General features: G+C 41.9%; 1 protein-coding gene across 3 annotated transcripts in view; it reads right to left on the reverse strand.

Annotated features, from left to right (window-relative positions):
• Positions 1-7,711, reverse strand: part of ACADM (acyl-CoA dehydrogenase medium chain) — a 34,436-nt gene extending 26,725 nt beyond the window's left edge. For 2 of the 3 annotated variants that reach the window (XR_014805014.1, XR_014805013.1), the window contains exons 1-3: positions 7,652-7,711; positions 3,274-3,361; positions 75-172 (exon numbers count right to left, since the gene is read on the reverse strand). Coding sequence is in view for 1 of the 3 variants with exons in the window: in NM_214039.1 (NP_999204.1) it covers positions 75-172; positions 3,274-3,361; positions 7,652-7,681 (216 nt within the window). In the remaining 2 variants the exon portion in view is untranslated. 3 annotated transcript variants of the gene reach the window in all.
• Between the last annotated feature and the right edge of the window lie 4,458 nt (positions 7,712-12,169).

A 12,169-nucleotide genomic window follows, 5' to 3' on the forward strand; every position in this document is an offset into this window, starting at 1 on the left:
AACTTTAAAAAGTTATATTTAAAAATCATAAAAAATGTACAAGGCTTTTCCACCCTTAAAATACATACACCTACCTCGCCAGTTCTATCATATTCTGCAGCAACTGGGATTATTTCCTCCCTGGCAAATTTACGAGCAGTAGCTTGAAATTCTTTCTGCTGTTCAGTAAGCTCTAAGGGAAAGTTATTATTTACAAAACATTAAAATAGGACAATGAGTTAAGGAAATGAAATCAGTGTATAGAAATTTTTATTTGTAATGGAGACTTTAACCTTGATAACCAGAAAGTCAGACTACAATGCACTTTCAGACGAATCAAGATTTCACTGTACTATATGAATAAATCTATGTCAATGCTAACACCAAACTGGCAGGTAACATTTCCAGTTTTACAAATGAGTAATATATATATAAATTATTTAAAAAATTGTTATTTATTACTAGCTCCAAAGCAGACTCATTAAATATTTACTAACAATGAAATGAAACCAATATGTATCACATGCCCTAAACTCAAGAATCAATGTAATCAGGGAAATAAGACATGACCAGTGACCAGAAAGCAATGAAACTTATTCCAAAATATCATATAAGAATATTAATACCATAATTTCAATTTTACTCCTTTAACCTCAGATAATTTATATTTATAAATTAGCACAAAGCAACTGGCAAAAGTGGTATGAAGGCTTCTCAAATTAATGAAGTGAATAGGGTGGATGGACCGAGAATAAAAGCCAATTACTACTGCATTTTTTCAAATCCACGCTTTTATAGTTTCATTGTGGTGGCATCCAACATCAAAGGATAGGTAAAAGGTAGAAGAAATATATAGGGCATTGCAGGCAAGAAAAATGAGAGCAAAGGCAGAAAGGCAAGAATGAGCAAGAAAGATAAAGACAGAGTAATTAGGGATTTGTGAAATAAAATGTAAAAGACATTAGAAATTTGGTGTTCACCCGAACAGCCTAAGATCAAATCTCTCATTTTATAAACAAGCAAAAGCCAGACTGAGGAAATAATAGCCCCATAGTCTTATAATGAATTATCAGTAAAAGTATAGCGATTCAGTATAGTTTTTTACACATCACAATTTAACTTCTATTTTTTTTTTTTTTTGCCTTTTCTAGGGCTGCTCCCAGGCACATGGAGATTCCCAGGCTAGGGGTCTAATCGGAGCTGTATCCGATGGTCTACACCACAGCCATAGCAACACCAGATCCAAGCTACGTCTGCAACCTACACCACAGCTCATGGCAACGCCGGATCCTTAACCCACTGAGCAAGGCCAGGGATCGAACCCACAACCTCCAGGTTCCAAGTCAGATTCGAAAACCACTGCGCCACGATGGGAACTCCACAACTTTACTTCTAAACATGACTTTACTTTGAAAATTGGGGCCAGTTCATATCAAGATTATGGGTGGGTAAAGGGTAGGGAAGTTAGGGATCTATTACGTATTATCTGAGAACCTACTTTGATCCAGTCACTATGTGCTAGGACTCAATTTAATCTTGAAATAAATCTTGTACTGTAGCTATTAAGCCCTTTTTATAGTTAAAGAACCAGATACAAGTGGTCATAGCTGTTATCCCTATTCCTTTGAGTTCCACAACCTCTCTTGTAAACATATCTATCTCAACTTCTGTCACTCAGATTTCTCCCACTAGTCTCTTACTGTTGAGCATGAATTTGTATGCAACAAACTGAAACTAAATAGCCATCATACTAAAGCCATGCAAAACATCTCAATGAGGAAATAAGATCTAGTGTCCAAACTGCTCTTCTCACTTTGCTTAAAAATTTTCACTTAATCCTGTTTTTTTTTGTTTGTTTGTTTTTAAACTTTATAGGGATCCTAACAGGGAATATTCCCCAGTGGCTCAGTGTTTAAGGATCTGGTGTTGTCACTAGGGTCACTGTTGTGGTGCGGGTTTGATTCCTGGCCCAGGAACTTCCGCATGCCACTGGTACAGCCAAAAACAGAAAACAAATAAATAAAAAAAAAGGACACTGACAATCTTAAAATATAAAATAAAAGCAGGAGTTCCCGTCGTGGCGCAGTGGTTAATGAATCCAACTAGGAACCATGAGGTTGCGGGTTCGGTCCCTGCCCTTGCTCAGTGGGTTAATGATCCGGTGTTACCATGAGCTGTGGTGTAGGTTGCAGACGCGGCTCGGATCCCACGTTGCTGTGGCTCTGGCGTAGGCCGGTGGCTACAGCTCCAATTCGACCCCTAGCCTGGGAACCTCCATATGCCGCGGGAGCGGCCCAAGAAATAGCAACAACAACAACAGACAAAAAAAAAGACAAAAGACAAAAAAATAAAAGCAAAAAAAGACTTTTGAGTTTGTTATTTCTATCTAGGTATGAGTTAATTATCTGGCTGCCTTTTAACTATTTTCTGAGACCAAGTGAACAGAGAAAAATTTTTTTTCCTCCTGCCCTCCCATCCCATCTCTTGCTATGCCTATGGCACATGGAAGTTCTTATCTTGGGCCAGGGATTAAACCCAAGCCACAGCAGCAACCTGAGCCAGAGCAGTGACAACACCGGATCCTTAACCCACTGAGTCACAAGGGAATTACATAAATTAACTAGAGGAAAGGTAATAATTTTGAAGCAAGAAGCACTTTAGGAGGCAAAGGATGCTTAAGAAAGGAGTTACTTCTTTTCTTTCTTTCTTTCTTTTTTTTTTTTTTTTTTTTTTTGCCTGGGGTCTTTATATTAGAGAGAAAAGAGGAAGGAAAATCTTATTCTTTTTTCCTTTTGACATCACATGGCTCCTTGAGCCCAAAACTGAGAACGACATATACTAACACCAAACTGCAGTTCAGATATACTATGGCCAAAACAGGCTTTGGGTTATTAGCAAGCACTTAGCATTGTGGATCTAATAAACGTTTAAGAAATATTTGTTGCATTCATTTCTAAGTTGAAAACTATGCTTTTATAATTGTGAATTCGTTATTTATTTGGGGCTAGCTACCTAAGAAAAATGGCAAGAATATATATGTATGCTACTAATATGGATTTATGTATAGGGTATTACGCTGAAGAAAACATGATCAGGAAGAAGGATGTGACTAACTGAACAATCTGTAGCTGGTGATTGGATCTGTTCATTGACAGACATTACCAAGTTTGTTTACAAACATATACCAGACACATATAAAAAGCTGCACACATACACACACATATATAGTGTATACATATATATATATATGCATATGAAACATAAGTTCAAAGTCAAAGGACAGGAAAAACATACCAAAACTAAATCCTGATCCTGGTTCACACTGTGGGACAGCTTTTGTATGTTGTGATCTCCAGCCAAAATGAGAAAGACTTCTCAGTACCTGTAAAGAATTTTATTGCAATAAATTTGATAAATTAAACAACAATCAAGTGAGAAAATACTGATAATTATAAATAGAGCAACTTGAACCACATTCATGAACATAGTTTAAGTCATGACTTAAATGCTTTCAATCATAATTTTATTTCTGTATTAAGCTAATTATCAGATATTTAAACGGATAAAGGAAAAAAAAATTTAAACCCAATGCAAATAAAACTAATTAGTAGTATTTGCACTACCAAAATGGAGTGTTTTTAAGAGAAGTAACACTCAGGGGTACTAGTAGACTTAGGACCACTATTCAAGAAATCTCCCCAACAAGCTCTAGAACACTTGTGATTGGGAAGCTGGGATAGGGAGCAACAACAGGCTGTTATTATACTATGTTCTAGAGTTGCCTAGTCCATCAACTTTTTTTGTTCTTGTTTTGTTTCTCTTGGGGCTGTATCTACAGTATATGGAAGTTGCCTGGCTAGGGACTGAATCTGAGCTGAAGCTGTGACCTACACCACAGCTGCAGCAATACTGGATCCTTAATCCACTGTACTGGGTTGGGGTCTGAACCAGTGCCTCCACAGAGAGAAGCCAGATCATTAACCCACTGCACTACATTAACCATTAACGTTGATACCGTCCCTATGAGCCTCCCAGGCATGCCTCTAGGAATTTTCTCCTTGGAGGATCCCATTTTCTAAGATATCTCACTTTAACAAAATAAATAAGACAAAACCAAGTTCTATATGTTCTGCTGTTCTCTGGAAGTATTCTCAAAATATTCTAAGCCAGGAGTCAGCACACTATGGTACCAACCAGTTTTATAAATAAAATTTTACTGGAACACAGCCATACCATCTTGTCTATTTCTGCTTTCATAGCAGAGTTGTGAAACCATATGGTCCACAAAGTCAAAAACAGTTACTGTCCCTTTACAAAAAGTTTGTCAACTCTACTATAAACCATTAATATACTACTTGTCTTACTATCTGAAATATACTTATATTTCTTCAAAAACATAAAAATATGGTATCATTGCTTTGCAAGCCATTTTTATACCCTTAACAGTTCAAGGTACACAAAAAGTAACCACTTACATTTATTAAAGTTATCAAACTGGAAACCATACTGGAACTTTTGAGTAATTGTTTAAGAACAGCCAAAATTACACAATTTACACTTCAAGTATTTTTGATGAAACTATTTCTAGGCAATTCTAGTAAGCTAGACATTGAAAGAAAAGAGAAACTCAACAATATACTAAAAGACCAAGGACTGAACTTGCTTATGTTTTTCAAAATCTGTGAAAAGAAACCATCCACTTTGACAGCTGTCTATCTGGCAACTTCAGCTTGTAAAGAGAATCACCTACATTTAATGTGACAATAATAGGAGTTCCCGTTGTGGTGCAGTGGTTAACAAATCCAACTAGGAACCATGAGGTTACGGGTTTGTTCCCTGCCCTTGCTCAGTGGGTTAACAATCCGGCGTTGCCGAGAGCTGTGGTGTGGGTTGCAGAGGCGGCTCTAATTCCTTGTTGCTGTGGCTCTGTTGTAGGCTGGTGGCTACAGCTCTGATTAGACCCCTAGCCTTTGAAATCTCCATGTGCCACGGGAGCGGCCCTAGAAAAGACAAAAAGACAAAATAAATAAATAAATAAAATAAAGGGACAACATAGGAGTTCCTGTTGCGGCACAGTGGAAACAAATCTAGGAACCATGAGGGTTTGATCCTTGGCCTCACTCAGTGGGTGAAAGGAATCAGGATTATTGCTCTGACATTTATATTAAGAGCTCATGCTATCAACCACTTTGCTGTATCAATCCTTCAATTTAGTATCCTAATTGGTTATTAGATTCTATAAAGAAAAAAAAAAATCCCAGGAAAAAGACCAAAAACTTGACTCTTCTAAATGTATGTTTAGATAGCACTGCATGAAAATTCTAAATTCACCAATACATGGAGTTCCCGTCGTGGCGCAGTGGTTAACGAATCCGACTAGGAACCATGAGGTTGCGGGTTCGGTCCCTGCCCTTGCTCAGTGGGTTAACGATCCGGCGTTGCTGTGAGCTGTGGTGTAGGTTGCAGACGCGGCTCGGATCCCGAGTTGCTGTGGCTCTGGCGTAGGCCGGTGGCTACAGCTCCGATTCAACCCCTAGCCTGGGAACCTCCATATGCCGCAGGAGCGGCCCAAGAAATAGCAACAACAACAACAACAAAAGACAAAAAGACAAAAAAAAAAAAATAAATAAATAAATTCACCAATACAGGTAAAATGGTGAGCTGAAAGACTTTAAATAAGGGATTATTACTGTATTTAAAATAATTTACAAAAAATTTCTATATGGTTTTTTTAGGAAAACATGTTACACTGAGTACAAAGGTTGCTAAAGCCAAGGGCAATTCCCAGAGACCTGCAATTAACTTCTTTTCAAACCTGGAAAATGGGGCCAATATTGGGTAATTAATGAGATGATCAGGGTTTTTTTTTTTTTTTTTTTTTTTTTGGCTTTTTAGGGCTGCACCCGAAGCATATGGAGGTTCCCAGGCTAGGGGTCTGATTGGAGATACACCTGCCGGCCTACACCACAGCCACAGCAATGCCAGATCCAAGCCAAGACTGCGACCTACACCACAGCTCATGGCAACGCCGGATCGTTAACCCACTGAGCAAGGCCAGGGATAAAACCAAAACCTCGTGGATTTGTTTCTGCTGAGCCACGACAGGGACTCCTAAAATCATTTTTTAAATCCCCCAATTTCTGCCTGGAGTTCTCATTGTGGCTCTGTGGTAACAAAGCTGACTAGAATCCATGAGGACTAAGGTATGATCTCTGGCCTCATTCAGTGGGTTAAAGGATCCTACCTGGTGTAGGGTGCAGATATGGCTCAGATCCCTAGCTGCTGTGGCTGTGGCATAGGCCTGCAGCTACAGTTCCAACTTCTCCTAGCCTAGGAACTCTCATATGCCTTGGGTGTGGCCCTAAAAAAAAAAAAAAAAAAAAAAATTCCCCCAATTTCTGCTGTCAGAGCCCATTAACTTATACAGCAATGACAAATACTGGACAACAGGCATTAGAATTATTCTAAACTCTAAAACTGCTACTATTTTGGTCGAGGACATAACTTTCTTAATTAAAATGAAGTTTAAGTGGCAGTCTTATGTGACTATATCAATAATATTTAAGACAGCAAAATATACCTAGTAACTCAAACAATTTAAAGTCTGTGAGGGAGTTCCCATTGTAGCTCAGTGGTAATGAACCCCACCAGTATCCATGAGCAAAGGACAAGAGCTCAAACCCTGGCCTTTGCTCAGTGGGTTATTGATCTGACGATTCTGTGAGCTGTAGTGAAGACACAGCTGGGATCCAGTGTTGCAGCTCTAATTCAACCCCAGCCTAGGAACTTCCATATGCCTCCGGGTAAATGAAGCCAACCCCCCCCCCCCAAAAAAACAGGAGACAACACTAGGATATACAAAAAGCTTTAAGAAAAATTCTGCTGTAGGATTTTCTTTTAAAAAAAATTGTTTTTTGGCTGCTCCTGCTGCACAAAGAGGGCCAGGCATCAACCTTCCCCTCAGTAGTGACAACACTGAATCCTTAACTCACTAGGCTACCAGGGAACTCCATCCCCCCTTTTTGTAAAGGCACACAATGTGGAAGCGTTCCTCTCCTTCTTACAAAACCAAGTGTTATTAACCATATTAAATATCCTGAAGGGCAGCTGCTCCATTTTCCTTTTCCCCGTGACTTGGCAGACACCCAAGATTCAAGTTCATCTGAGTTGTGCACTTTCCAGTATACATCAATTGCAGAATGAAATTTATGACTTCCGTCCTAGGCTGGAGATAGCCGGTAGAGAATTTTCTCCGAGATACTACTCTAGTTCGGCAAAAACTGGGTGTAATTCTGTAATTCCCCGCCCAATTCGGAGATAGATGTACTTCGGTGTAGGATGGGAAATCTTTGGAAGGATCTCAGCCCAGAGAAAGAAAAAGGATATTCTGAAAAGTGGACGCCGCCTACATAGACAGCGGGTGCCGAGGGGATAGAGTTAAGAGCGAAAACCCCAGAAGTATTCAGTCCCACAATGAGAGGAAGGGTGGGCGCGAAAGCCAGGCGAGGGCCTGTAATCCCAGCCGCTGCCCGGGATTGGGTAAGGAGAGCCAAGGCGCCCCGGAAGCAGAATCTCCCCCCACCCCGACCGCACCTATTTTCGGTCCAGGTCCCCCTCACCAAACATCGCAACCTCCATTCCCCACCCCGCCGAGCCCTGCCCTTCCTCTCACCCTGCAGCTTCGCCTAAACATCGCTGCCATGCCGCCAACCGGTCCGGTGACTCAATCTCTAAACCACCCTTTGGGTCAAGACCGCTTAAATTTGGTCGCATGACTCACCGGGCCCCGCCCACCCGCACCGAGCTCTGGGGCGGGAGGGGGCGGGGCCTGCGAAGAGAGTCTTTGAAAGGGACGTGGAAGACGGAACCCGCTGAGTGTGCGGGATTTAGCTGAACGCTCACTCTTGGCCTCGCCTACGCCGTGCGCGCCATCTTGGGAAGGGGTCTGGCGCGCTTCTGGGGCCTGACTCTTCCGCAGAGGTGGTTCCTGAAGAGGCCCCGCTTCCCACTAGGCCTTTGAGTTCAGACTACCCGCCCTCTTGGGGAGAAGCGGAGGCTGCCAGCGGTGCGGAGATGGAACCGCGAGGGGGAGGAAGCGGCGGAGGCGAGGATTAAGAGGGGGCCGGTAGGCTGGCGAAGAATCTGGGTCAGAGGGCAGTGACCAGGATCCTGGCGCAAAGACAGCCCCCGGGCTTTCGAACTTGACTTTTTTTTACTCTCTGACCCACCCAGATCGCTTCTGCTTTAAGGAGCCAAAAGTTCACATTGCTGGACTCAAGGCGAAGACTGTTTGTTCTGTGCTTAAAATTTAAACAGTGGGAATCTGAATCACTTAAGTAAATTTGATTTTACAAATAGCCCTAGGGCTGTCTATTACTGTTTACGTGTGTGGGTGTGGAGAAAGGTTTTGGAAACAAGGGTGTAAGATGAAGCCTTATCTAAAAGCTCCTGGCTTAGCGAGTTGGAAATAAATGCTTGAAGAATTCTATTTAAAGTCGCTCTCCCAGTTAGAGATAACTGTGATGTTACAAAGCCAGGGGATTTGTAAAGGTGATGTTACAAAGCCAGGGGATTTGTAAAGGTGTCCAGGCTTGGATGTCTGTTTGTGAAAACTAATGGAAGCCAAGTGTAAATGAAGAGTATTAACGTTTTCCAGAATTCCCAGAACTTTTTATTTTTATTGCTTCCATCCTAATTTAGGCTCTCATCCCTCCCCCCTAAATCTTGTTACTAACAACTCTTGACTAGTAAAGACTGTCTCAAAATAAATCTAAGACAGGTGTTCACTTTCTATATGCTGTTATTGTACCCCTCTACCAGAACCTTACACTTTGTCTTCCGGAAATATATGATGTATTTATTTGGACCGGGACAAGGCAGACTGTTAAATGCTAAATTAAAAGTACCGGAGAGGAGCTCCCTTTGTGGCACAGCGGAAATGAATCTGACTGGTATCCATGAGGATGTATATTCAATCCCAGGCCTCGCTCCGTGGGTGGGAGATCCTGCTGTGCTGTGAGTTGTAGTGTGGGTCAAAGACCAAGCTCGGATCCCACGTGACTGTGGCATAGCCTGGCAGTTGTAGTGCTGATTTGACCCCTAGCCTGGGACCTTCCTTATGCTGCCTAGGTGCAATCCTTGAAAAAAAAAAAAAAAAGTACCAGAAAAACTTGGAAAAGGGATAAGTCAGTTTGTCCTGGACTCTACAAGAAAAGCCCTCAAAGAGGTAGGTAAAGCATAAAATGGACTGTTTGAAATGGATTGGATTTGGCTATGCATGTCTTCTTTTTTTCCAGTTTCTTATTCTGAACGTTTTAAGCACAGAAAAAATGAACAGAAACTACAAAGTCACACATATGCCCATCACTAAACTGAACTTGTTTATGTTTTTCAAAATCTGTGAAAAGAAACCATCCACTTTGACAGCTGTCTATCTGGCAACTTCAGCTTGTAAAGAGAATCACCTACATTTAATGTGACAATAATAGGAGTTCCCGTCGTGGTGCAGTGGTTGACGAATCCGAGTAGGAACCATGAGGTTGCGGGTTCGATCCCTGCCCTTGCTCAGTGGGTTAACGATCCGGCGTTGCCGTCAGCTGTGGTATAGGTTGCAGACGCGGCTCGGATCTTGCATTGCTGTGGCTCCGGTGTAGGCCGGTGGCTACAGCTCCGATTGGACCCCTAGCCTGGGAACCTCCATGTGCCATGGGAGCGGCCCAAGAAATAGCAAAAAGACAAAAAAAAAAAAAAAAATGAATGTGGGTGTCCAGTTGTTACAGTGTCACTCATTGCATATCTAATCTAAAGGAAAAGTGTTTGCAATTTTCAAAATTTGAATCTATGATACCTGATATTATTTGAAAACTCTTCTGGAACCTATTGTTTGGTGACTTAATTGAAGATCTTTTCCTTTTTGTAAAATACCTTTTTAATTTTTAGTTTTTTCCTCAAAACTTTCTAACCTAATTTCCATGACAAATAATTACTCATTTATTATCTCTACATATAATTTTTTTTTTTTGTATTTTTGAGGCTGTACCTGAGGCATATGGAGGTTCCCATGCTAGGGGTGGAATTATAGCTACAACTGCCAGCCTGCACCACAGCCACAGGAATGTGGGACATGAGCTGTGCCTGCACCTTATACCACAGCCCATGGCAATGCCAGATCCCAGACCCACTGAGCGAGGCCAGGAATGGAAGTGGGTTCATGGATTCTAGTCCAATTTGTTTCTGCTGCAGCACAACTGGAACTCCCTCTACTGGTTCTTAAATCCTCATCTTGGTTGATGATCCTGAGTTTTATTTGGCAGTGTGTAACAGGTACCTGGCCCCCGCACTTGAAAGGTACTTGGAGTGAGGGCTGGTTGAAAGATACCAGCGAAATACCCAACCAGTCTAACAGTATTGAGGGGGTGGTGTGGTGGAAAGATACCAGGTTTTGCTGAGCTGAAGGAGACTGAGTGTTTTGGCTGAGTCATTAGTTAAGAGGCTGATGTGATGCTTTTCCTCAGGGCAGCTGCCTTAATAGAATTTGTCGGGATGAAAGTGAAGGTATTAGATGAGAGTTTTTGCCCTGAAGAAAAGAGACAAAACTCCTCTAGGAAGGTTTTAAATTTCTCAGGCAACTGAGAAATGTACAGGAGTGGTGGAGGCAGAATCCTCATACTGTGCAGTGGTCCCATAGGGAAACCCACTTATTGATTAAAGACTTGCTCATCCAGGGATCGTGCATAAGAATTGGCAATTCAGTGATCTAAGCTGTCTTAGACCACTGAAGGGAGAAAATTTTCTCTTTCCTTCTAGATACTTCTGGTTGGTCTAACAATTACATTGGCATGAGACAGATTTAACAGGAGAAAATGAAATAAAACCAAACATGTACCCATGGGAGAAACCCATGAGGCACTCTCCAAAATGGCTTCACCTTGAATACCATCCCCAGCTCGAGACAAAAGAGGATGTTGAGTTCGGGGAGAGTCAGTTACCAGGAAAAGCATGGTAAACCAGGAAGATTGTGATGCAGAGGAAAAATCCTTGCCTTTTCCATTGAGAAAAGTTTCTAGAGATTTGCTCATCCTCCTCTTCCAGGTACTGAGAGGCAGACAACCTTACAAATAGAGAGTTAAATGTTTCTCACAAAAGGGCAGTTCCTACTTGGTTTTCAGGTCCTTTCCTCATCTGCTGTTTCTCAGAAAATAGCCAACTTAAAACAATTCATATGCCAAAGAGACATAGTTTATGGTGGCAAATTCTGCTCCTCTGTAATCTCTTTCAGAAAATATTATCGCTGTAGCCCACACTGATCTTCTCTACTCGTAAATGATTGTGTAACCAATCTAGTGCGCTATGGGGCTCCTAGGCATACAAACCTTCTATGTCCTCCATTTCTTGTTTTTAGGGAATAAGCCTCAGACTCCATGACGTTCCCTGAATTCCAAAGGGTAGTTGCTAATTGGGGAAGGAATGAGAGGCTGAGACCAGGGAGGAGCAGTCAAGAGGCAATACTGCAGACTTGGGGCAGGGTCCCAATTCTTCCTCAAGGAATATAGATAACAATATCTCTGAGCCTTTCAGTAGAACTAAAACCCCCAAATAAATCAAAGAACTACTTGAAACATTCTTCATTCGTCATTCTTGGATGAAGGGGGACCACCAGAAGCAGTTCTGGGGCCACAGCTTTGAGAAACAATGCAAGCTTGCCTCTACCCTGATCCTTATCTACAGTCCTGATCCTTATTCTGCTCCCCAAATTATAAAACCATCTCGTAACTCTTTAAGGGGGCGCAGTCTTTAAGGCATTAGCCTGCTGTGGACCCCTTTGCCTGGCAAAGCAGTAAAGCTATCTTTCTTTTTTTTGCCTTTTCTAGGGCCGCTCCCACAGCATATGGAGGTTCCCAGGCTAGGGGTCTAATAAGCCATGCCACAGCCACAGCCACAGCCACTCAGGATCCAAGCTGCATCTGTGACCTACGCCACAGCTCATGGCATCGCCGGATCCTTAACCCACTGAGCAAGGCCAGGGGTCAAATCCACAACCTCATGATTCCTAGTTGGATTCGTTAACCACTGCACCATGATGGGAACTCTTTATCTTTTTCTCCGTTACCCAAAACTCTGTCTCCGCATTTCAACTTGGCACCAGCAGACAAAGGCTGAATTTTGGCAAAAATCAAGACTTTTTTACCAA

Source organism: Sus scrofa, chromosome 6 (genome assembly GCF_054392235.1).
Source record: "Sus scrofa isolate SSC_HxYL_T2T_F1_AM1 chromosome 6, Sscrofa_HxYL_maternal_Yorkshire_Landrace_v2.0, whole genome shotgun sequence".
In the NCBI taxonomy this organism is placed as follows: Eukaryota; Metazoa; Chordata; class Mammalia; order Artiodactyla; family Suidae; genus Sus; species Sus scrofa.